Source organism: Heptranchias perlo, chromosome 13, assembly GCF_035084215.1.
Source record: "Heptranchias perlo isolate sHepPer1 chromosome 13, sHepPer1.hap1, whole genome shotgun sequence".
NCBI lineage: Eukaryota > Metazoa > Chordata > Chondrichthyes > Hexanchiformes > Hexanchidae > Heptranchias > Heptranchias perlo.
The window spans coordinates 16,829,558-16,856,281 of NC_090337.1; the positions used below are offsets into that span (position 1 = coordinate 16,829,558).

The following is a 26,724-nucleotide window of genomic DNA, read 5'->3' on the forward strand; positions in this document are numbered from 1 at the left end:
TCTCAGGACCAGTATATCAAGTCTGTCCTCATAACTGTAGTTTCCCATCCCTGACATGATCCTGGTGACTCTATGCTCTCTTTGGTTTTCATGATTTTTCTATAATGGGGCATGCAAAACTGCACACGGTACTCTAACTGTAGCTTAACCAATGTTTTATATAAATTAATCATTACTTCTTTACACTTGTACTGTATGCACCTATTTATAAAACCCCAAATTCTATTGATATTTTTATGCCTTTATCTATCTGCCACTCTTTCAGGGAATTACATATTTGAACACCTAAGTTTGTCCATTCATCTGCACCCTTCAGTCTCTTTCCATTAAGTATATACTTCCATTCCTTGTTTTTTCTCCCAATATGTATTACCTCACACTTATTCACATTAAATTGCATTCATCATCTGTCTGCCTATTCGCTAACTTATCTATGTCTTCCTGAGGTCTTTTACAGTCCTCCTCACTGTTTATCAACCTTCTACATTTGTATCATTAGCAAGACTCAAGATTGTATTCCCGATACCCACCCAAATCATCGATATACACAAATAACAAAAGTGTACTCTGCTCTCAACCCTGAGGTACACCACTTCCAAACTTTCACCAGTCTAAGCAATGCCCATTTACCTTAACTCCTCGTTTCCTTTCCATCAGCCAGCTTTCTAACCGTGCTGCTACATTTTCTCTTATACCATATGGCTGAATTTTTCTAACAAGCCTCTTAAGTCACCTTATTGAATGCCTTCTGAAAATCCACATACACTACATCCACTGCATTCTCTATCAATCCAATAAAGCATTCTAAATACTCTATTCAATTTGTCAAATATGACTTGCCTTTAACAAATCTGTGCTGGCTCTGTGTGATTAACCCATGAATTTCTAAATGCTTACTAATCGGATCGCAAATTATAGATTCTAAGGGGGAAAATAATTCGATAGGGCCTATTATTGGGCGTAGGTAGCGTGATCCGCTATTAACCTATGCCCAATGGCCCTTTGTCCTGCTTCAGTATTTACCATCAATCTGCATTGAAATCCAGGCCTTGCACATCGATTCAATACAATTCGCACTTTCTACCTGGAAGGGGAGCCCCAGTCTCTTAAAGGGAGAGTGTCTTCAAATCTCTTAAAGGTAGCTAGTCCCTGTTATTTGCTAAAAATAACAGTCTGCTGTCTGCATGGAGTCTGAACGGAGATCAGACATCGCACACATAAAACAGATGCAGGTCCCATCCGTATGTTTACACATCCTCCAATCTGCATGCCAGACCTCACCAATCTGCTGATCTGAGTTGGTACCAGGCCTGCGAGAATGCTTGCACCAAGGTTCTCTGCTGATGCACTACAGGCCATGGTGCAAGAGGTGGACGGAAGGAGGGATATCCTATATCCGCAGAGTGGGGGGAGGGGGGCAAGAGGCCCTCCAGACATATGGCCAAAAGGCAGTGGGAGGCACCGGGGGATGAAGTCAATGCCAGGCGCACAGCATCATGAACATGGATGCAGTGCAGGAAGAAGTTCAATGCTTTGATACGAGTGGTCAAGGTGACTGAGGTCAACTGTCAAGTGGTGTCTCCGACTAACTACACCAGTAGCTGCATCCACTGCACCACGCACTACACCACCCCATCCCCCACATTCCAACAAACTCTTTCCTTCAGTACTCAATTCTTCCAATCAGATACTTCGTCTTACCCTTACACATTACCACTGTTGCAAGCCGCCCACCCACAACTCACAGGCCGCACACACTGGCAGCTATTCAACCATGACAAGCACATCACCCAGACACACATCCCGCTTTCTTGCAGAAGAAGGTGGCGCACATCAGGAGGCAGCAAGTGGCAGTGGCATTTAGCCTCTTGAGCCTGTTCCGCCATTCAACGAGATCATACTAGACCTATGGCCTAACTCCATATACCCGCCTTAGCCCCATATTCCTTAATACCCTTGGTTCACAGAAATCTATCAATCTCAGATTTAGAATTCACAATTGAGCTAGTATCAACTGCCATTTGCAGAAGGGCGTTCCAAACTTCTCCCACCCTTTGCTTGTAGAAGCATTTCCTAACTTCACTCCTGCACGTCCTGGCACTAAATGTTAGGCTATGTCCCCACGTACTAGTATTCAAGAGGAGACCTCCGAAAACAGTTACAAATGTATTGCCAGCCAGAAGCCATAATCCAGCCACTAACCTGTAAATCCGGCATGATCCATTTAAATAAAGCTGGTGGGGGTCCTCCAGGCACGTTCAGATGGTCATGGTTAAGGCTGTGCGTTGAGTTGTTAAGTCCCAAAATGGTGTCTATCACTTTAAATCAGCATTGCACACTGATTGCATCCATTTTCTCCTTACTTGACATGCTTCCAGCACTAACTCCTATATCGAGATAGCGTCCGGCAAACATCACGCTGGAAACGTGTGTGAGCAGCCAAGATGCCATCTTGGATGTTCAAGAGGCTGTATAGAGGCTACACCGCCCAATTTAGTGCCCGAAGAGTTTACCTAAAGCTGACATTAGACTAACTGGTCTATAGTTACTCAGTTTATCCTTCTCTCCCTTCTGGAACAAGGACACTAACATCGGCTACTCTCCAGTTTCATGGCACCATTTGCATCTTTAAAGAGGATTGAAAAATTGTGGCCAGAGCCTCTGCTATCTCCTCTGACTTATTTCAACAGATTAGGATGTATGCTACCAGGGCCCAGTAACTCACCTACCTTGAGTTCTGATTTTTTTTTTTCCAGAGCCCATTCCTTTTCCCGTTATCTCTAATAATTGTTCCATATCATTTTGTAGTATACCTATGTTCTCACTTCTACCATTATTTGTAAAAAACTGATGCAAAATATTTATTTAAAATCTCTGCCATACCTTCATCCTCCTCAATTAAATTCCCTCCTTCAGCCCTGAGTGGTCCTACCCTCTCTTTAATTAATCTTACTTTTTGTATGCTTATAAAAGATCTTACTATTTCCTTTCTTACCTCCCTACTGTACTTCCTGTATTCCTTATGATTAACTTTAGTATTGTTAGCCCTAATATTTGTATATACTTCCTGTTTAAGTTTGTTTACTTTTAACCTATTTATCCACAGAACTCTCTACTTTGCTGCACTGCCTTTTTGTTATGTAGGATTACATTTATTTTGCATGCAAAACATCTGTTATTTGAAGATTTCCCAATGCTGATCTGTCAGCCTGTTGGATAACTTTTCTGCCCAGTTAATTTGGGTCAGAACAGCATTTATTTCACTGAACTTTGCCTTTTTTCCAATCCAGCACCCTTTGACTCTTCATTATCCTTTTCTGTGCTTAGATTGAACCTAACTATATGTGGTCACTGTTTCCCAATTGTTCACCTACTCTTATATCAGTTATTTGCCATATTTCATTTCCCAGAACTAAAGCAAGCATTGCTTCTTTTCTTGTTGGACGAGAAATATAGTGATCTCAGATATGAATGCAACAACCATCGCAACTTGCATTTATATAGCGCATTTAATGTAGAAAAACATCTCAAGGCATTTCACAGACTTCCTCTCACCCCCTTGGATAGTCTCTTGCTCCATGATGCCACAACATGGCTCAAGACCATCCTCCTCTGAGTCGCTGTCACTGTCCACCTCATATTTCTCCAATCATAAGGATCTATTTGACAGTTCCAGTAACTCAGGGGTTCCCGTGAGCCCTGTCTCCCTCTGCTGACCTCGCGGATGATCACCCACTTCCTTCCCTGCAGTCCTGAACTGTCTACTCTGTCTCATGGGTGACCACATTCTGGAGAGTACAATGCAGAAACCCCTCATCCTCTCTGATGCTGCAGATTGTGACCAATTGTTGCTCGAGTACAGAGATCCTCTGTCCAGAGACTGAGTTTTCCAATCAACATATAGTAAAAATGTACTCCCCTTGGACACACTAAGGATCCATTATGGCCCATATATCGCACTCCACAGACATCACAAAGGTTCCTTGCACAGCCATCCTTTTATGTCTAACTTAAAAATGTAGATGGTGCTAGCTTGAATTCCCACTTGCACTCAACTCTCATAAGAATCAAATTTCTTTTACACATTTCACACAAGTATCAATTTTAGGAAAGAAAAAAATATGATTCCTATCCAATGGCACCTCAAGGTTGAATTCCCTCTAAGGCTAAACTCCAAATTCTCTGGCCTCTCAGTTTGAAATTGAGTTCTTGCTACTCAGCTCAAATTTACACTGTCTTAATTTATACAATAATCCAACTGCCATACAAAAAAAAATTGCCAGAGAGCAACTAATAACACATTTTTTATAACCAATTAATTACCTCTTACTGCCCCAAACTAGCTCAAAAAGTTAAAGTTCTTCTTAAGGCATCTTCCCTCTCGTTTGCAGGACTGAATTACATCTTCATGGGTCAAGTGGATGAAGCAGGCAGAGGTAGAGTCCTTCCTAACAGCTTTGTCGTGGCCTACAGGTCAAAGAACCAAAGGTTTCTGAACAACTTGAAGAACAGACGATGTTAAACACATGATATCTACAGTGACTTTCTTTTCTATTTATGATGCCAGAAATCTTTTATTGATAATTTTCTTTAATTGGTTACAAAGTGCACTTCCTAACAGATAGGTGACTTTCTGCTGGTAAATAGAAGCATTCAAATATAAAGTTGATGAAATGTGTCTAACTAAAGTGTTCACAGAAGTTTGGATGTCTGCTATGGATATTCCAATCCTTGTACTAGCAGGAAAAAAATGTCTGAACAGAATGATTAGCCCCGAAATTTTGCCAAGTTTGGAACTGTCTATTTATAACAATGATGATAGAGATTGAACCTATGTTTATCTTATATACTTATATATTGTAATAGATGATATAGGTCTTAAGTGCAATAACTTAAAAGTACAGCGATGATTGGTGATGTTTTACGACTAATTTGTTTTAATCTTGTGTTTTATTTTTCTTTTCATGTTTCTCTAAGTCACTCTTTGCATAATGTATCTGCTGCTTAATAAAAATGTTTAATTTGGAACTGAAGAATGCCCAAAAGTCACCATTTCAATAATTGTCAGGGATAATTGTGTCATGTGCATAGTTAGAAGACAAAGGGATGAAGATCCTTGGGCTCCATTTCTCCTTCTATTCACTATCAACTCCAACATGGGAAACATGAAGGAAAATTAAGCGGCAGATCAGCAGTCATGCCGACCTAGTTAAACCAGTTTTACCACTCTGTCTGCGGCTGCTACCTCTCTATTGTTGGCCATGAGAGATTGGTGAAAATACATATGAGAAAGGTGTAATTAGAGTGATAATTGAATTCCTGCCCCTAGAAAATAAGTGCAGCCTGCAGTAATTTGGCATAGACATACCACCTAGGGAATATTTTGTCTTCATCAAGTATTTTTTCATTATAATCAAGTTACTTATAAACCATTGTTAGATGGCAACTTAAATGTTAATATATATTTCATGATTTTACACCTTTTTCTTCAATTTAAACAGATTGGCATTTTACAGCCAATTGTTGATTTTTTTGCAGATTCCTCACATGTTCTGACTCTAGTGCAACTCCTAAATTCACTTAGTATAACAAAACAGTAGACCTTAAGTATAAAGTGCTGACCACTTAGTAATCACACCTATTTTTACTAAAATTAGTGAAGACAGGAATATCACCCCAACATTCCTGGATAACTTTTTAATTCTTAAGCCAAAAAGAAAATATAATTTGCATTCATAAAATGGCAATGTTGAAATATATCCCAGCGTGCACTCTATGGAAGTTGCCAGTGAAGGCAGTAAACTCTTCTGCACAATTCTATATTACCAGAGTCACAAATCACATCAGATACTTTCTCTTTGGCTTAAGTATTAACTATCTTATGAAACTCGCCCCTCAGGATTGTGTATCAACATATCACCATCAGACTCTATGGGGGTGAAATTCAACCTGGACAGGGACGCGGAACAGGCGGCATCACATCTGGCGCTGGTTATATGTCAATGTATATGAAGTCCATATGTCCTCAGTGGAACTGAATATCGGACGGGACGTCTAACTGGCGGCAGATGCGATACCGCCTGTTTTGTGTCCCCGCCCAAGTTGAATTTCACCCACAATCGATACTTCAACACATACTTTAACAGTGCAGATATCTGACATGTAAGAACATCACTGAAATATCCTGAGAAACAGGAAGAAACACAAGTTCCATGTCTTTAACGGCTACCTTCAAAAACCCTTATAAAACTCGAATGCATTAAAATCCCAGCACAGAGCTTCTGGTACTCTGCTATTCTTAGCCACAAGTCATAGCAAAACTTCCAAATGGTCTCACAGCCGATTAATACTTCATCAGGTCCAGTCTAATATAAATTGCTCATACAATGCCCAAGAAATTATTGTATATCAGCATGTTGTGACACACATCAACTGTACCCATTATACTAAATTACTAGCGTGAGTTCAGTTGCTTGGGTCAAATCTGAAGACACAAATTAACTTGGCACTTGGTTATTTCGGGCCACATAGCTAGATGCTCAAGCTTGCTCCAAAAACTGTACTGTTCCCCAAGACATCTCCCACCCTGACAGCACAAAATTCAGGTAAAAATACATTTTAAAGCTTAACTAAATGCAAGCTAAAGCAAAAGAATCATTTTACCGACAGCATTGACCACACCATACTTATTAGTGCACACAGATGTGCAACTCTGCTGTTTTGACGATAAACAAGATTCTGGGGCTGAAATTGCACTGTGTCAGATTTACATTCGAAACATTAATTTGAAATTTCTTTGTCTGCAATTTGAATGTGTTAACATATTTATGTCAAATGAGCTGATGCCTTTGTTAAAACAGCTTACATAAGAATTTCATGGGATATCGTTACTATGAATACCAATATAAAGCATGATTTCATCCCCCATACCTTTGTTCCACCTCGTGGGTTTCTGATACATTTTTAGAACGTCCGGTTTAACCACTGATGAATCAACTGTAGAGTCAAGAATTCAAAGTTGCTTTAAGTTAAAGAAATACCAGAAGCATTCTCCTAAATGACAGTATCTATTTATAATAAATTATTTATAATTAGTTGTGTTGCAGTCTTCCAACAAATTAGAAACTTTATATATGGTCACTATTATTTCTGCTCCAGAATCTCCACACATAAATTGTATTAAAGAGAATATTGATTAAATAATAAGCATTTGATGGTGGAGGATGATGACAGAAGAAGTCCTTTCACTCGGTGTAATACTCAGAACACCATGGCAACACATATATGTCAGCATCTAGTCCCTAGAAACCTGGAATACTTTTTAGTTCCGTGAATAGAACATGGCATATTTTGCTGTCCTGAAACCAAGAATGTCTCTCATTTCATTGCGGAATTTGGAGAGGTCCTGGCGTAGTTCATTCAGGTTCTCTTCGGTTGCCTGATCTGTGCTATGCATCTTCTGTCTCATAGCGGTAAGGTAACGATGGACCAAGCAACACATTACCTTTTGGTAATTTTCATCGCGCTTATGCTTGAGGGTCTTCCATTCCTTATTAGATTAAAAAACAGATAAAAGAGTGGTTTATCTTTCAGTGGAGATGAACATTTATCATATTTAGGAGCTCCTTTAAGATGCTCCTTAAAACCTACCTCTTTGACCAAGCTTTTAGTCACCGTCCTAATATCTCCTTGTTTGGCTCGGTGTCAATTTTTGTCTGATTTCGCCTGCGAAGCGCCTTGGGACGTTTTACTACGTTAAAGGCGCTATATAAATATTGTTGACAGCAAATATATTACTTATAAAGATGGATGGGGTTAGCTTAACCTATTTGTAGATCTTCCTTGCCATACATTATACCCCAGCTAATTAGGCTCACTCCTCACTTAGTAAATTCCGTTCTGTTGCAGAAGTGACGAATGAGTGCATGAGAGTGACTCTCCCTCTGATTTCCTCTCCCTCCCTCTGAGGCTTGGCATCTCCCTCCAGTAGCACTGCTGAGATTTTAAACTCGCTAAGTGGGGCAATTTGTTTTTTTTGGTGGGGGGGAAGGGGTGGAAGCAAGAGAGGATTTTTAAAAATACACAGCCCATCAAAGCTACTAAAAGCAGATATTCAATTAATTAACATCAACTGTTTGATAGAATTCTCAGTTAAAACATGAGTGTACAACATGGGAATAAGAACCATTCCTAACACTACCTGCTACTGTGAACATAAATCTATAGTACTTATAGTGCAAAAGCTAATGCATGTATCACAAGCAGCTTGACACAATTCATACATGAGACACACAGCATTTATTCAGGACATAATACCATTTATGTGGCTGCTGTACTTATCAGGGAAGCAAGGCAACTGAATACTAGCCCCCTCATTATCTTCACAGTTTGCCTTGGTCTCAAATAATGACACTGTTCTGCTCTGGGTATAAATGGAGAAAATGTGTATGGGTACAGTAGTGTATATAGACTCATGCAAGCCAAATAACATCAGATGCAAGATAACAGTCACCGTTCACCCGTAAAACTACAGGAGTTGACGTGGGCAGAATTCTCTTGGCCGTTCCATTGTACTCCCACCATAACTCTGGCAGGAGTCCTGCAGAATGGCTGAGAAAAAGGTTGGAACCTAGATACATCAAATTAGTTGGCAATTGCTGCTTGGCCTTGTAAGGGGCAGAGACTTCGGGACCAAACGTAACATTAGAGTCTGGTATGTCCAGTGAGATGAGGTGTACTTGCCTCTAGAAGGGGAGAAGTGGGCCCCACCGGAGGAGTTCGGGCCAGTGAAGCGGCCCAAAACCTCGAAGGTAAGAATTTTTAAAAAATGTTTATGGATTGTAAGGGAGTGGGGGGAAGGGGGGGAAGTACATGGGGAACTGGGGTTGTCGGCGGCGGGGTCGGGGGGGGGGGTGGAAAATACATGGGGGACTGGAGGTGGGGGGGGATGGGGTGGGAAGCAACCCCTCCTGATGGTAGTCAGGTTCCAGAGTTTCTGGCAGCACATGACACATGCAAATGAGGTGACCACACCTGTGGACATGATCCCAGTGTTACTGCCAGGATCAGAGCTCGCACATCTTCAGAGCTCCTGTACTTAGTGTCAGCTTGGTTCAGTGCTACCACTCTTGCCTCTGAGCCCAAAAGTTGTTCAAGCACTACTTCAGGACTTCAGCACCTCGTCTAAGTGCTGTACTGAGGGAATGGTGAATTGTCTGAGGTGTCATCTTTTGGATATTAAACCGAGGCTCATTCTACCTGCTTAGGTGGATGTAAAAGATCCCATGGCATTATTTGAAAAAATGCAGGGAGTTTTCCTAGTGTTCTCGGCGGCATTCATCCCTCAACCAATGCAACCTACAGATTAAATGTTCATTTATATCATTTGCTATTTGTGGGATGTTGCTGTGTGTAAATTGCTGCATTTGCCTACACAACAGTGGCTGCACTTCAAAAGTAATTCACTGAATGTGACCTGCTTTGGTATGTCTTTAGGACATAAAAGACTCTATATAAATCATAGTAGGTACAGCACAGGAGGAGGCCATTCGGCCCATCATGCCTGTGCCAGCTCTTCGAAAGAGCTATCCAATTAGTCCCATTCCCCTGCTCTTTCCCCATAGCCCTAGAAATGTTTTCCCTTCAAGTATTTATCTAATTCCCTTTTGAAAGTTGCTATTGAATCTGCTTCCACCACCCTTTCAGGCAGTGCATTCCAAATCATTACAACTCGCTGTGTAAACAAGTGTTTCCTCATGTCGCCTCTGGCTCTTATGCCGATCACCTTAAATCTGTGTCCTCTGGTTACCGACCCTTCTGCCACTGGAAACAGTTTCTCCTTACTTACTCTAACAAAACCATTCATAATTTTGAACACCTCTATCAAATCTCCCCTTAACCTTCTCTGTTCAAAGGAGAACAATCTCAGTTTCTCCAGTCTCTCCATGTAACTGAAGTCCCTCATCGCTGATACCATTCTAGTAAACCTCTTCTGCATCCTCTCTAAGGCCTTGATATCCTTCCTAAAGTGTGGTGCCCAGAATTGAACACAATACTCCAGCTGAGGTCGAACCAATGTTTTATACAGGTTTAGCATAACTTCCTTGCTTTTGTACTGTATGCCTCTATTAATAAAGCTCGGATTACCATATGCTTTTAAAACAGCCTTCTCAACTTGTCCTGCCACCGTCAAAGATTTGTGTATGTGCACTCCCAGGTCTCTCTGTTCTTGCACCACTTTAAAATTATACCCTTTAGTTTATATTGCTTCTCCTCATTCTTCCTACCAAAATGTTTTGGAGCACCGAAAACAGCTGAGAGGAGTGAAACAGAGCAGAGGGAGCTGCGACGGAGTTCGAAGTGACATCAGGAATCAGAAAGGGACGCAACACAGGGGAGGCACCTGATTGGTAGTAGGTTCAGGTGAGTATTTCTACTATTCTACAGTAACTGAAGTAAAACGAAAGGTAAGGTCTGCAGCTCTTACAGCATGTAGTGTTTTTTTAGTGAATCAAGGTCCCTGGTGTAGTTAACATTCTCTAAATTAAGAGTTATTTAAAGGAGTAAACTCTTTAAAGGGAGTAACTAACAAGCTTAATCTAAGGCAAGTCATGGCAGCAGAGCTCGCACCCATGACATGCTCCTCCTGCGCTATGTGGGAAATCATGGACACTACAGGTGTCCCTGGCGACTACGTGTGCAGGAAATGTGTCCACCTGCAGCTACTGGCTAACTGTATTTCGGAGCTGGAGCTGCGGGTGGATTCACTGTGGAGCATCCGCGATGCTGAGATTATCGTGGATAGTACGTTCAGTGAGGCGGTCACACCGCAGGTAAAGATTATGTAGGAAGAAAAGAAATGGGTGACCGCCAGGAAGAGTAGAATGACTAGGCAGGTAGAGCAGGAGTCCCCTGAGGCCATCTCCCTCTCAAACAGATATACCGCTTTAGATACTGTTAGGGGAGATGACTTATCAGGGGAAAGCAGCAAAAGCCAAGTTCATGGCACCACGGGTGGCTCTGCTGCACAGGAGGGGAGGAATAAGAGAGGCAGGGCTATAGTGATAGGGGATTCAATTGTAAGGGGAACAGATAGGCCGCAAACGTGACTCCAGGATGGTATGTTGCCTCCCTGGTTTTAGGGTCAAGGATGTCATGTAGTGGCTGCAGGGCATTCTGGAGGGGGAGGGTGAACAGCCAGTAGTCGTGGTCCATATCGGTACCAACGACATAGGTAAAAAAAAGGGATGAGGTCCTGCAAGATGAATTTAAGGAGTTAGGAGATAAATTAAAAAGCAGGACCTCAAAGGTAGTGATCTCAGGATTACTACCAGTGCCACGTGCTGGTGAGTATAGGAAATGGAGAATAGACCAGATGAATGCGTGGCTGCAGGGATGGTGTAGGAGGAAGGGATTTAGATTCCTGGGGAAGGTGGGACCTGTATAAGCGGACGGGTTACACTGGAGCAGGACCGGGACCGAGGTCCTCACAGGGGTGTTTGCTAGTACTGTTGGGGAAGGTTTAAACTAGAATGGCAGGGGGATGGGAACCTGAGCAGGGAGACAGAAGAGGGGGAAACAAGGATAGAAACAAAAGGCAGAAAGGGAAGAAGCAATAGTGGAAGGCAGAGAAAACAAGGGTGAAAAACAAAGAGGGCCATAGTGCAAAATAAAACTGAGATGACTAACAATCTTAAAAAGACAAGTCTAAAGGCATTGTGTCTTAATGCACGGAGCATTTGCAACGAGGTAGATGAATTAACAGTGCAGATAGATATTAACGTGTATGATATAGTTGCGATTACAGAGACAAGGCTGCAGGGTGACCAGGGTGGGAACTGAACATCCAGGGGTATTCAATATTTAGAAAGGACAGGCAAAAAGGGTAAGGAGGTGGGGTAGCGTTGTTAGTAAAGGAGGAAATCAATGCAATAGTGAGGAAGGATATTGGCTCGGAAAATCACGATATGGAATCTGTATGGGTGGAGCTAAGAAACACCAAGGGGCAGAAAACGTTGGTGGGGGTTGTCTATAGGCCCCCAAACAGTAGTGGAGAAGTAGGGGAGGGCATTAAACAGGAAATTAGAGACGCATGCAGGAAGGATGCAACTATAATCATGGGTGACTTTAATCTACATATAGATTGGTCAAACCAAATTAGCAATACTACTGTGGGGGAGGAATTCCTGGAATGTGTACGTGATGGTTTTCTAGATCAACTAGAGAACAGGCGATCCTAGACTGGGTGTTGTGCAATTAGAAAGGAATAATTAACAATCTTGTTGTGCGGGATCCCATAGGGAAGAGCAACCATAACATGTTAGAATTCCTCATTAAGATGGAGAGTGAAGTAGTTGAATCCGAAACTAGGGTCCTGAATCTAAATAAAGGAAATTACGAAAGTATGAGGTGCGAGTTGGCTACGATAGATTGAGGAACTTTACTAAAAGGGATGACGGTGGATAGGCAATGGCTAATATTTAAAGAACGTGTGCAGGAATTACGACAATTATTCATTCCTGTCTGGCGCAAAAATAAAACAGGAAGGGTGGCTCAACCGTGGCTTACAAAAGAAATTAGGGATGGTATTAGATCCAAAGAGGAGACATATAAAATTGCCAGAAAAAGCGGCAAGCCTGTGGATTGGGAGCAGTTTAGAATTCAGCAAAGGAGGACAAAGAGATTGATTAAGAGGGGAAAAATAGAGTATGAGAGTAAACTAGCAGGGAACATAAAACTGACTGTAAAAGCTTCTATAAATATGTCAAGAGAAAAAGATTAGTGAAGACAAATGTAGGTCCCTTACACTCAGAAATGGAGGAAATTATAATGGGGAACAAAGAAATGGCAGAACAATTAAACACATACTTTGGTTCTGTCTTCACAAAGGAGAACACAAATAACCTCCCAGAAACGTTAGGGAACCAAGGGTATAGTGAAAGGGCGGAACTGAAGGAAACTAGTATTAGTAAAAAAAAGTGCTCGGGAAATTAATGGGGCTAAAGGCTGACAAATCCCCAGGGCCTGATAATCTACATCCCAGAGTACTAAAGGAAGTGGCCCTGGAAATAGTAGATGCATTGGTGATCATCTCCCAAAATTCTATAGACTCTGGAACAGTTCCTACAGATTGGAGGGTGGCAAATGTAACCCCACTATTTAAAAAAGGCGGGAGAGAAAAAACAGGGAATTACAGACCAGTTAACCTAACATCAGAAGTGGGGAAAATGCTCGAGTCTATTATAAAAGATGTGATAACAGAACACTTGGAGGGCATTAATGGGATTGGACAAAGTCAGCATGGGTTTATGAAAGGGAAATCATGCTTAACGAATCCACTGGAGTTTTTTAAGGATGTAACTAGTAGACTAGATAGGGGAGAACCAGTGGATGTGGTGTATTTGGATTTTCAGAAGGCATTTGATAAGATCCCACACAAGAGGTTGATCTGCAAAATTAAAGCACATGGGATTGGGGGAATATACTGACATGGATTGAGAATTGGTTGACAGACAGGAAACAGAGAGCAGGAATAAACGGGTCTTTTTCCGGGTGGCAGGCAGTGACTAGTGGGGTACTGCAGGGATCAGTGCTTGGGCCCCAGCTATTCACAATATATATCAATGATTTGGATGAGGGAACTAAATGTAACATTTCCAAGTTTGCAGACGACAAAAAGCTGGGGTGGAATGTGAGCTGTGAGGAGGATGCAAAGAGGCTCCAATGTGATTTAGACAAGTTGGGTGAGTGGGCAAGAACATGGCAGATGCAGTATAACGTGGATAAATGTGAGGTTATCCACTTTGGTTGTAAAAACAGAAAGGCAGATTATTATCTGAATGGTGATAGATTGGGAAAAAGGGAGGTGCAACGAGATCTGGGTGTCCTTGTACACCAGTCGCTGAAAGCGAGCATTCAGGTGCAACAAGCAGTTAGGGAGGCGAATGGTATGTTGGCCTTCATTGCAAGAGGATTTGAGTACAGGAGCAGGGATGTCTTACTGCAGTTATACAGGGCCTTGGTGAGACCACATCTGGAGTATTGTGTGCAGTTTTGGTCTCCTTATCTGAGGAAGGATGTCCTTGCCATGGAGGGAGTGCAACGAAGATTTACCAGACTGATTCCAGAGATGGCAGGACTGACGTCTGAGGAGAGATTGGGTCGACTAGACCTATATTCACGAGAGTTTAGAAGAATGAGAGGTGATCTCATCGAAACATATAAAATTCAAACAGGACTAGACAGACTAGATGCATGGAGGATGTTCCCAATGGCTGGGGAGTCCAGAACCAGGGGTCACAGTCTCAGGATACGGGGTATGCCATTTAGAACCGAGATGAGGAGAAATTTCTTCACTCAGAGGGTGGTGAACCTGTGGAATTCTCTACCACAGAAGGCAGTGGAGGCCAAGTCATTAGATGTATTCAAGAAGGAGATAGATATATTTCTTAATGCTAAAGGGATCAAGGGATATGGGGAAAAAGCGGGAACATGGTACTGAGTTAGACGATCAGCCATGATCGTTTTGAATGGCAGAGCAGGCCCGAAGGGCCAAATGGCCTACTCTTGCTCCTATTTTCTATGTTTCTATGTCTCTGTATCACTCCACACTTCTCTGCGTTAAATTCCATCTGCCATGTGTCTGCCCATTTCAGCAGTCTGTCTGTGTCCTCCTGAAATCTGTTACTATCCTCCACATTGTTTACTATATTTCCGAGTTTCATGTCATCTGCAAACTTAGAAATTATACCCTCTATACCCAAGGCCAGGTCATTAATATATATCAAAAAGAGCAGTGGTCCGAATACTGACTGTTGAGGAACACCACTGTATACCTCCCACCAGTCCGAAAAACAACCATCCACCACTACTCTCTGCTTTCTGTCCCTTAGCCAATTTTGTATCCACACTACCACTGTCCCTTTAACCCCATGGGCTTTAATTTTGATTAGAAAATTGTTAGCAACAAAAATACAAGTCTTTTCTTTGAGTTGTTGCCTTTTACTTGGCATGCACCGTGCATGCATAAAGGTTGTCAATGAGATGTACATAAGCCAAACTCTGAATTACTTTACTGTTGAGTGAAATTAAATTTGCAGATGTGTGCAGCATACAAGTAGAGGAGCTGGCATTGAGACACACACAACTCACACTGTACAAGATCGAAGCAAGCTGGCAGCTTACAATCACTGGATGGTGTTTCGGACATCGGTAAGTGAATCTATTTTTTTGGTATTATTATTCAAATATGGGATAGGATAAATATAACATTACAGATGTGATGCTATCTCTAAGAGTTTGCTTTTCACAGAGGTGAGCATCACACATTATTCGGAAAATGTGGCTGGTGATCATGTACACATATTATCTTAAGGTTCTATAAATGTCACTACTCTCTATCATCGAGTGCTCTGTATGATTCAGACTGTAATTACAATTTTACAGATGTTTTCTTACTTTGAGGCTGTTTTGTCGTTTCACCTTCCCAGCACTGGTGTGGGAGCAGATCCATTTATTGAGACTTGTGACGAGATAGCAAATGGTTTTTGGGGAAGGGATGATATTGAAAGGCGGGGGTAAAGTGCATTTGTCATCAAAACAGCTCAGCCACAGCTTTGCACGGGCAAACTTCCACTCCTTGTCTTCATGGTTCTTGGAAAAAAAATAATGTAAATAAGGAAATAAAACAATGTAATTCATCAATGCAAATAAGCAAACATTTATGGACCAAAGAATAGCAGAGTTTAAAATATTCATTTTTATTGAAGTATGTGAAAATATTTTCTTTCATGCTCTCAATAGCGTGCACAAATTCAGAGCCAAGAGGGCAAATGAGTCCTGTCAAGTTTCTTTCCGTGTCACTTTAGGTGGCTACTAGGGGTGAGAGCACGTGGTCTCAGGTGACCCATCCTCTGATGTTCTTCCCTATAGATGCAATTGACTTCTGCTTGGTGGCCCAATGTGAGATGAGAAACCCAATGTGTGCAGAGAATGCAGGCAGAAATCTGCACCCTTCCACACCCAGTAACAGCAAATTGATGCACTACCACACTATGTCATCAGACCCCTGAATTTCATTTAAAAAAAATAAGTGATATATTTAATAGAGGACAGTTGAGGGCTGTTGATGTATCACAAGATAATAACCAAATTGTGGCATTTATATGATTTAAAACACTATTAACTGCTTATGAAGGGGACTAAGGAGAAAGCAAGCATAGACAGAGATAATGAAAGCTTTAATGGGCTGTTATAGCTCTAGTTTTGTTGACACAATTTGAATGTCATCTGTGGAATGCAATAGGTCAGAGCTGAATAATAACAATGTTCAGCTGAGATCCTGGAGTATTTTTCTTAATTACTGATGGAAATTCCACAAAGTATTTTCCTCTTAGAATTCTTTCCTCAGGAGAACAATTAAGTTGGGGAGCCAACAACAGTCAAAATTCAACAATCTCCACTGGAGTCAGCAGATTTGACAGATGGATACACTTTCATTGTTCTACTTCTTTTCCTTATGAGTGGGTTTATGTTGATCATCTGAACAACTGAGCATAGGAACAGGAGTAGGTCATTCATCCCCTCGAGCCTGTTCCGCCGAATAGATTTGAGTTTTAAATTCACTGACAGCCATTTGCAGTTTATAACTTGGAGTTGATAGTGAGTTTTTTAATGTCACATGTACATTCCACTCTGAAGGAGATTGTATCCTTTACTATTATAGATGTCTTAATAAAAGTATTGCTATATGAAGTAGGGCCTGATAAATTCTAACTTCCGTAATGCCAAGATGGGGTATTTTCCGATTGGGTTTGCCCAAGAATGTTTTGCAAATTTCTGGCTGTTGAAAGCTCAGGCAGGAAGCACCTGCTGAAAACAGGTGAGAGCTTCATTTAAATATTAAAATTTGGAAGGGCACAGCCCACACACTATTTCCTGATATTCTTAAATGTAGGATGTGCATTAATAATTATGCCCATATAAAATGGGCATCCTGAATTGCTAGATAATAAGTGTATGTAGTTTGTTTAAAGGACACAGTAAGGTAAGTATATTCAGTCACTTCTTGATTGGTTTTCTTATTTTTTTTTGTCAGCTGACACTTCGATATCTTGAGCCTTTGTGCCAATTCCATTGCATTTTCAATGCTACCAGCCCCATTACTGCTACCAGTGGATTTTCAATTGGGGGAATCTTTGGAGGAAGCAGAGGAAAGCTATCAGAGGGTTGCCAGGAAGATCAGGCAGTACCAGAGATGTTCTGTGCTCGCCTTCTGGTGCCCCCTCACCCACATCCACTGACCTTGCTTTGGCAGAAAATCAGTGTGTGCAGAGTCTCCTATCCCGAAGGGAGGCTGGACCAGCAAACCCATGGTATGGGTACAATATTCAAATGCCTGAATAATATAATGCTGGATGGTTCTTTAGTAGCACTGCAATCACAGTATGGCATTTTTTATGTGGTTCTGAAAAGATGCTACCAACCATATTTGGAAGCACTGTCATACCTACCTGGAAATGGCTGTGTAGAACTGTCTTCACACAATCCAGGTCAGCAGAGAGTCAGATGCAATGCTATGTTGTCTGCTGCAAGGGTACCAGTAGCCAACAAGTGCGTAGGGTTGGCACAGCTAGTAACAGTACTAGTCATCTGTGGCCTGAATCTTGTCTCCACCTCCTTGCAGAGATGCGACAATTTTGACCTATGGGGTGGTTTCTGAGACTGCACACAGAGCTACTCTCCTCACAACCACTTCATGCAGTGACACCTCTACTTCAGTAGCCATCAAACAGGGGGATCAGGCACTGGGCTGCTCCATCACTTGCCCACAGACTCATCCCTACATACGGGGCTTCCTTTCACTTCATTTTTGGCTATCACCTCTTAGCACTCTTCAGCATTGGCAAAGGCTGCTAATGAGTTGTCATGCCTTTCAGCTTTTCAGAAGACTTTAGAAGAATTTTTGTCTCCCTACTCTGACACTTTCCCACCATAAGTGTGCTCCCAGCACACATCCAAATCTGCACCTGAAGCTATGCATGATATTGAGTTGAGCATGAAAAATTAGGTGTAAAGAGCACAGATAATTTTGGGTGAACTTAGGATCCATTTCTAATCGTTTGGGAGTAAACAACAATAACAACTTGCATTTATAGAGCGCCTTTAACGTAGTAAAACATCCCAAGACGCTTCACAGGACCGTTATCAAACAAAATTTGACACCGAGCCATGTAAAGAGATATGAGGTCAGGTGACCAAAAGCTTGGTCAAAGAGGTAGGTTTTAAGGAGTGTCTTAAAGGAGGAGAAAGAGGTGGAGAGGCAGAGAGGTTTAGGGAGGGAATTCTAGAGTTTAGGGCCTAGGCAGTTGAAGGCACCGCCGCCAATGGTGAAGCGATTAATATCAGGGATGCGCAAGAGGCAAAAATTGGAGGAGAGCAGAGATCTCGGAGGGTTGTAGGGCTGGAGGAGGTTACAGAGATAGGGAGGGATTTGAAAACAAGGTTGAGAATTTTAAAATCGACGTGTTCCCGGACCGGGAGCCAATGTAGGTCAGCGAGCACAGGGGTGATGGGTAAATGGGACTTGGTTAGGGTACAGGCAGCAGAGTTTTGGATGAGCTCAAGTTTGTGGAGGGTGGAAGATGGGAGGCCAGCCAGGAGAGCATTGGAATAGTCGAGTCTAGAGGTAACAAAGGTATGGATGAGTGTTTCAGCAGCAGATGTGCTGAGGCGGGGGCGGAGACAGGCGATGTTACCATATGCACCCATATTGAAAAATTTACCTCATAAAACATGCATTTTGAACACTAGTGCCAGTATGTATCTCAAAGTAGTTTACTCAGAGTGCATGAATTAGTGCTGTTAACATCAAATTTATCCAGCAGCATTTTTACTTTCTTCTTACTTGCCACTTTGACATCATGACTGCAATCAATAATTAACTTCGTGGAGTGACATTGCAGGAAACTCTGCACCACTGAAGATTAGAAAGCCGCATGGATGAGTACACAATTGAAACATATTAATCATTAAATATAGTAGCCACACAGACATATTATGGGTCAAGTTCAGAGATTTCACCAAGGCCTGTGTTTCAGCACAGATGCCTTGCTGCACAGCGTATACTGGGACAGTTCTGAAATGATCGGACCTGAACTCAAGAAACTGGCATGGGTTCAGGTGCCTAATGTAAAAGGGACTTCTGTTTTCCGCTATGGTCTAGTAGCAGCCAAGTGTTTGTGCTTGTGTAACGCTATTACGTTAAGGAAAGGCTAAAAGAAACCTTGTAAAATGATTATAGTATCTAAATGTCTGTCGTATACTCAGTGGGTTACTTTCTTCCAAACAATTTCAGTCCGACCCAGCAAAAGACTGCAGTATTATCTTAAAAATTTAAATAATCACAGTTCACATGACTTACAGCTATCATCTGGAAGCTTTTGTGTAGCATGGCCACCAGTAGTTTAGTCAGGACAATCACAACCACTACGTTATACGTGCCAATGATGAGTGCTCCAACGTAGGACTGCAGCTTGTCAGTGTAACTGAACCTTGTGACGAACAGTGCCACATGCGCCAGGGAGAAAATGTACCAGAACAGGACATAGCAGGTCCCAATAAACCTGAAGGAACAAGAGACGGTGAATTAACTACTGGCCTGCCAACTCTAAGAACAGGAGAGTAAAAAATCAAAATGGAAACCATATAGATATTGAACACCTCCATCCAGAATTTCCATTAGACATAACAGGACATACATCTGATTGAATTAGCAGAATAGATGTTGCACCTCTACCTGGTTTGGGACTTGAAATCTATCCCTGGGCACTGATGTGGGAGGATGAGCGGAGAGCCAGACCTGACACTGGTTAGCTTGATGCTTAGAGCACCAAAACCTGCGAAGTACAATATTTTTCACTACTTTCGTGGCATACAAAGCACACAAAGACAGGTGGCATAGTAAGTAACGTAGAAGGGAGCATAAAATTACAAAGAGACATTGATAGATTAAGTGAGTGGGCGAAACTGTGGCAGATGGATTTCAACGCAGGTAAGTGTACGGTCATCCATTTTGGACCAAAAAAGGATAGATCCGAGTATTTTTTAAATGATGAAAACCTAGGAATAGTGGAGGTCCAAAGAGATTTAGGGGTCCATGTACACAGATCATTAAATGTAGTAGTCAGTTACAAAAATAATCAAAAAGGCTAATGGAATGTTAGCCTTTATAACTAGAGGGCTAGAATATAAAGAGGAGGAAGTTTTAATGCAGCTATACAAAGCCCTGATTAGATCTTATTTGGAGTACTGTATACAGTTCTGGGCACCGCACCTTAGAAAGGATATACTGGCCTTGGAAGGAGTGCAGCGTAGATTCACCAGAATGTTACCAGGGCTCCAAGGGTTAGATTATGAGGAGTGATTACATAAACTAGGCTTATAGTCCCTGGAATATAAATTAAGTGGTGATTTGATTGAGGTTTTTAGGATTGTGAAAGGAATTGATAGGGTAGATAGAGAGAAACTTTTTCTGCTGGTGGGGAAGTCGAGGACAAGGAGATATAACCTTAAAATCAGAGCCAGGCCAATCAGGAGAGAAGTTAGGAAATACTTCTTCTTGCAAAGGATGGTAGAAGTGTGGAATTCTCTCCCACTAAAAGCAGTAAATGCTCGCTTAATTAATAATTTTAAATCTCAGATCGATAGATTTTTGCTAGCCAAGGGTATTAAGGGACATGGAGCCAAGGCGGGTGGATGAAGTTACAATACAGATCAACCGTGATCTCACTGAATGGCAGAACAGGCTCAAGGGGCTGAATGACCTATTCCTGTTCCTATGTTCCTATACGCTATCTGCAGTTGGCAGAGAGGTCTCGGTCAGTGCCACTCTGAACTGGCCACTAGCAGGGGCGAAAGAATAGCATGATTCCTTAAGATAATCCCTCTTTTCCCTGTGAGGAAGCTCTTAGCCTCTGGTAGGTCTTCAGAGTGACACATGGAGACTGGCAACATAGCTTAAGAGAGATTGCACATCTAACCATAGCATTGCAGTTCTAATGGACCACGTCACCCGACCACCCAGATTTGACTTTTTTAAAATACAATTCTTTCCAATTTTCTTAAACAATCATACCATATGTTCTATCAGAGGTTGCATTAAATGGGGATTCTAACTGGAACATTATTTGATGCCTGAGACTCCAGTATTTATAATTTACATTTGATTTCTTCCCAGTTTCCCCTTGTTTTCACCTTCCCATCTCCTCATTCACTAGTACCTGCCCTCCCTTGCCTGCACACTTTCCTCAGTGAAGGCTGGATACTGAGCAAGAAATAGTTGAAACTGTACCATAAGAGGTGCAGGAAATTGAAGCTCCTGATACCTCTCTTTGCTAAGCCACAGAGAATTAAATATGAAATATACACAGCAGCGGTGCAATTTGAGACTGGCAAGCAGGCTGTTGAGTAGGGCTTGATGAAGGTAATGCGTTGGAATGAGACAAAGCATCAAAGGAAAATAAGTGACAGCACCATTCAGGAACGCTCATTGTAACAACTGACATCTTGCTCAGATCTGCACAATGGAATTGAAACCACACGGTGAACCCACTTTCTGACTGAGGAATTAGAAGGTCAGTTGAGGAAGATCAAATGCTTGGACAGTGAAGACGGTGTGGTAATTACCAAAAAAAATCTTGTTTTCCAGTGCTTGAAAAAAAAATTACAATAAAACCATATGGTATTGTAACTTGCTATTGGGAAGAGTTCAGTCAGAAATGAAGCATTAACTAAACATTTGCCACGAAATTGCACATCAACTTACGAATGGAAGGTGGTACTACTCTTTTGCTCACAGAAGATTCCCGTACAATCCTTGCCTTCCACCGTCGAAAAATCCTTTTCATACAATTGAGTTAGGCCGATGGTGAAAGAGATCAGAACAAGCAGAAACATTCCCAGGAACTTCCCAAAATCTTGCAGCATTTGTCCCATGGAAATCTGATCACAAATATTGATAGTAGATTATTAGCCGTTGTGGATGCAAATGGAAATATTCATGTTTAGAGAATAATGGTTACCGGGCAGTGATTAAAATGCTGGAACCTAATTAAAGAGTTCAGATGTAATAAAGAGAAAGCTAGAGAAATGTGTTTAGGAAGTCTCAGCTCAGTTTGTAATGGGCACAGGGCCAAAGTATGAACTTCTCCATAATTTATTACTAATTGAAAGATGGGACATGGAAAAAAAATCACACTGGTACGGTATGGACTGGTCTTCTGTGATTGGGCTAAGGCACTTGTTGGCAAAGGAACAGGGCTTTACTTTGCGTCTAGCCATGGGACGCATGATTTTTAAGTGCTCAGTGCTAAAACAGGGTGCCAAAAAATGGAAATACCCCAGCAATGATAATGAGTCCAAAAATTGACCAAAATGGATAAATGGGAGCAATTTCAGGATAGTAACCCCTTGAGTCCTTAAAAGACTTTTCCAGCTTTTAAAATATACAGCCTTTTTATTCATACACCAGCTGCAAAAATGAGAGCGAAATACAGAATGGCATGTCCACTTGCAGGTTTGATGATTTTCACAATGCAAAACTGGTATGTGTGAATTAGAATCAGGAGCATTCATGTGTCGTAACTACGTAATATAAACTGTGTGTGGATCAGAAACTGAAATTCATAGATTTTGGATGTCTTGTGAGGAGTATGACCCTATTCCACAACAGAAGCAAAAGTGAGCTACATATTTAGACTGGTATGATCTTTGATGAATGAAGCTTTGCATTCAAAAATGGATCACTCTTGTGTTGTTTGTTCAAGATTTCTAGTGGACTGATGTATTTGAAAAGCATAAACTCATTTTGTCGATTAAAAGGACGGGGTGGGGGTGGAGGAAAATATTTTCCATTTCCCAGAACTGACAATCCTCTGGAGTACAATCTGAAAAAGGAAAAGCAGTTTAGAAATAAAACTGTTTTGCAGTGAGGTCTTTTCATGTTTCTTCCTTTTTCTAGGAAAAATAAGGCTCGAAAACAGATGGGTTTATTATTTACTTAGATTTTGTTTCTCAGCCCTTGAACTGCCAGCATTACTATTTGCATCCACTGTGTTGGCCACACTGACACAACACCGCTCTTTATATTTAAAATCCTGCCGGCTGAGCTTGTGAATCATCAGATAAGCCTGCTGGTGAAAATACAAATCTGTATATTATTCTAAACATCTTATAAATTTTAGAAAAGCAACATTAACTCTGAAAAACAAGTCGAGGACAGTAATTCTTTCACGTTAATCTGATGGAGGCCGTTTTCCATTAATTTTGTTTTATTTTTATCATGTCCGTGTTTCACGTAATTACTGGGAGATGTAACAAACTGCCCGTGTTTTCAAGCCAGATTCCAACCACATTTTCCATACATTAACTGAAGGATCTGAAAGACATCACTGTTGTAGAACCCTACGAACACTAATTTTATATTTTTAAATTGAATTTGCATAATGATTTGGTTTTATTTGAATATGTCGTCTGTCTTCAATACCACAGGAAAACCTACAAATCAATTTTATTTTTTAAATAAGAATGTTAATTTAAAGAAATACAGAGCATGCCCACATCCAAGGACATATTTCCTGTAACATTGCCATTTCAAAGTATTTAATCAGATTTTTTTGTGTGTTGGTCATTTAATGCCCAGGCTCAAAAGAGCTTCTGACATTCACACAATATTGTTCACCCTGCACAATTCTGTTTACTCCCTTAAAAAACATTTTTCGTCAGGTCACTCTCCTTGGTTAAGGGACTGCAGCAATTTATTTTCTAAATTGAATGATTCTTGATGAGGCATTGCTAATTTAAATATGGATGGCTTTTTCCTCAGTGTAGTGTTCTGACACACTGGTTAAGCTTTCAGAAACATGTCTCTTCCATTTTCCGATCCATACATTGGTCCACATTTTTGAAAGCTTGGCCAGCATGTCAGAACAATACAGTGAGAGAAAACCTATCTATATTTAAAATGTATTTTACCCAGCTTGTCCCAGGATAGGAAATGGATTATTATTGAGCATCTAATATCTGCATAATGCAGGATTGCACAGTGGTGCTTGATGTGTTGAAATAATAACTGTGTCAAGTAGTGATAGGATGTGTGATCTCACCATTCCACACACAGGGAGTGTCCAATCCCATGTCATTGCATGTAGGTGTCAAATGGAGACCAGAGGGGCTAAATTGGGCCCCATGGTGCCCGTTGTGTAGGCACTACGCTGACTCCTAAGCACCGAAAATGGCGTCGGAGATGCGAGCGCACACGTCCAGCGTGATGAGCGCAGGACGCCATCTTGGTAAAGGTGGCTGCGCACACACACCTAATGAACACCAGCAGCATGTAAAGTAGGGAAATTATGACGTAGATCAGTTCGCAATGCTGATTTGAAGCAGCCGCCGCCATTTTCGAACTCCCTGCTCCAGCCAACGCACTGTCCTAACCTCCCACAACTGAACAGGAGTTAAAGGGCATGAAGGACCCCGCCCCCACCCCTCACCAGCGCTATTTAAAGGGATCATGCAGCAGTTACAGGTTAGTTGCTGGATTAGTTTTTCTGGCTGCTGGTACAATTGTGGGTGTTTGTGGAAGTCTCCTATACTTGCAATAATTTTACAACACCAAGTTATAGTCCAACAATTTTATTTTAAAATTCACAAGCTTTCGGAGGCTTCCTCCTTCCTCAGGTGAATGTCAAGAAATCCTCGAACCTCTCGCATTTATAAATCACAGAACAATACCTGGTGATTACAGATAGTCTTTTCAACTGCCCGTTGCCAAGGCAACCAAAGTGTTCAGACAGATAGGTGTTACCTACAGGGCCACCGAATATACAAACGGCCAGAACAAAAAAAACAGAGAGAGAGGCAGAAATATAGAAACATCCGGAAGGAAAAGACAGCAATTGACCCGTTATATTATAGAGTCATAGAGTCATAGAGTTATACAGCACGGATAGAGGCCCTTCGGCCCATCGTGTCCGCGCCGGCCATCAGCCCTGTCTACTCTAATCCCATATTCCAGCATTTGGTCCGTAGCCTTGTATGCTATGGCATTTCAAGTGCTCATCCAAATGCTTCTTGAATGTTGTGAGGGTTCCTGCCTCCACAACCCTTTCAGTGAGTTCCAGACTCCAACCACCCTCTGGGTGAAAAAGTTCTTTCTCAAATCCCCTCTAAACCTCCCGCCTTTTACCTTGAATCTATGTCCCCTTGTTATAGAACCCTCAACAAAGGGAAAAAGCTCCTTAGTATCCATCCTATCTGTGCCCCTCATAATTTTGTACACCTCAATCATGTCCCCCCTCAGCCTCCTCTGCTCCAAGGAAAACAAACCCAATCTTCCCAGTCTCTCTTCATAGCTGAAGCGCTCCAGCCCTGGTAACATCCTGGTGAATCTCCTCTGCACCCTCTCCAAAGCGATCACATCCTTCCTGTAGTGTGGCGACCAGAACTGCACACAGTACTCCAGCTGTGGCCTAACCAGTGTTTTATACAGCTCCATCATAACCTCCTTGCTCTTATATTCTATGCCTCGGCTAATAAAGGCAAGTATCCCATATGCCTTCTTTACCACCTTATCTACCTGTTCCACCGCCTTCAGGGATCTGTGAACTTGCACACCAAGATCCCTCTGACCCTCTGTCTTGCCTAGGGTCCTCCCATTCATTGTGTATTCCCTTGCCTTGTTAGTCCCTCCAAAGTGCATCACCTCGCACTTTTCCGGGTTAAATTCCATTTGCCACTTTTCCGCCCATCTGACCAACCCATCTATATCGTCCTGCAGACTGAGGCTATCCTCCTCGCTATTTACCACCCTACCAATCTTTGTATCATCAGCAAACTTACTGATCATACCTTTTACATTCATATCCAAGTCATTAATGTAGACCACAAACAGCAAGGGACCCAGCACCGATCCCTGTGGTACCCCACTGGCCACAGGCTTCCAGTCACAAAAACAACCTTCGACCATCACCCTCTGCCTTCTGCCACTAAGCCAGTTTTGTATCCAAAGTGCCAAGGCACCCTGGATTCCATGGGCTCGTACCTTCTTGACCAGTCTCCTGTGGGGGACTTTATCGAAGGCCTTACTGAAATCCATGTATACCACATCCACTGCGTTACCCTCATCCACACGCCTAGTCACCCCCTCAAAAAATTCAATCAAATTAGTCAGACATGATCTTCCCTTGACAAAGCCATGTTGACTATCCCTGATTAATCCTTGCTTCTCCAAGTGGAGACTAATTTTGTCCTTCAGAATTTTTTCCAATAATTTTCCTACCACTGATGTTAGGCTCACTGGCCTGTAGTTCCCCGGTTTTTCCCTACTCCCCTTCTTGAATAATGGTATTACATTAGCGGTTCTCCAGTCCTCTGGCACATCCCCTGTGGCCAGAGAGGTTCTGAATATATGTGTCAGAGCCCCCGCAATCTCCTCCTTTGCCTCACACAGTAGCCTGGGATACATTTCGTCCGGGCCTGGGGATTTATCCATTTTTAGGCCTGCTAAAACCGCCAATACCTCCTCCCGCTCGATGTTAATATGTTCGAGTATATCACAGTCCCCCTGCCGTATTTCTATGTCTACATCGTCCTTCTCCATAGTGAAAACAGATGCAAAAAATTCATTTAGAACCCCTCCTACATCTGCCGGCTCCACACACAGATTGC

At 41.9% G+C, this 26,724-nt stretch overlaps 2 protein-coding genes across 2 annotated transcripts in view; one reads left to right on the top strand and one right to left on the bottom strand.

The window, feature by feature from the left end:
- The window catches only part of pcolce2b (procollagen C-endopeptidase enhancer 2b), a 26,414-nt gene extending 21,412 nt beyond the window's left edge, over positions 1 to 5,002 (top strand). Inside the window, exon 9 of the mRNA XM_067995042.1 lies at positions 4,392 to 5,002. Within this exon, the coding sequence (XP_067851143.1) occupies positions 4,392 to 4,522 (131 nt within the window). The 3' untranslated portion in view covers positions 4,523 to 5,002. The remainder of the gene's footprint in view (positions 1 to 4,391) is intronic.
- Positions 3,511 to 26,724, bottom strand: part of trpc1 (transient receptor potential cation channel, subfamily C, member 1) — a 68,177-nt gene continuing 44,963 nt past the window's right edge. Inside the window, exons 10-13 of the mRNA XM_067995041.1 lie at positions 21,824 to 21,999; positions 19,421 to 19,622; positions 15,457 to 15,651; positions 3,511 to 7,549 (exon numbers count right to left, since the gene is read on the bottom strand). Of these exons, the coding sequence (XP_067851142.1) occupies positions 7,322 to 7,549; positions 15,457 to 15,651; positions 19,421 to 19,622; positions 21,824 to 21,999 (801 nt within the window). The 3' untranslated portion in view covers positions 3,511 to 7,321. The remainder of the gene's footprint in view (positions 7,550 to 15,456; positions 15,652 to 19,420; positions 19,623 to 21,823; positions 22,000 to 26,724) is intronic.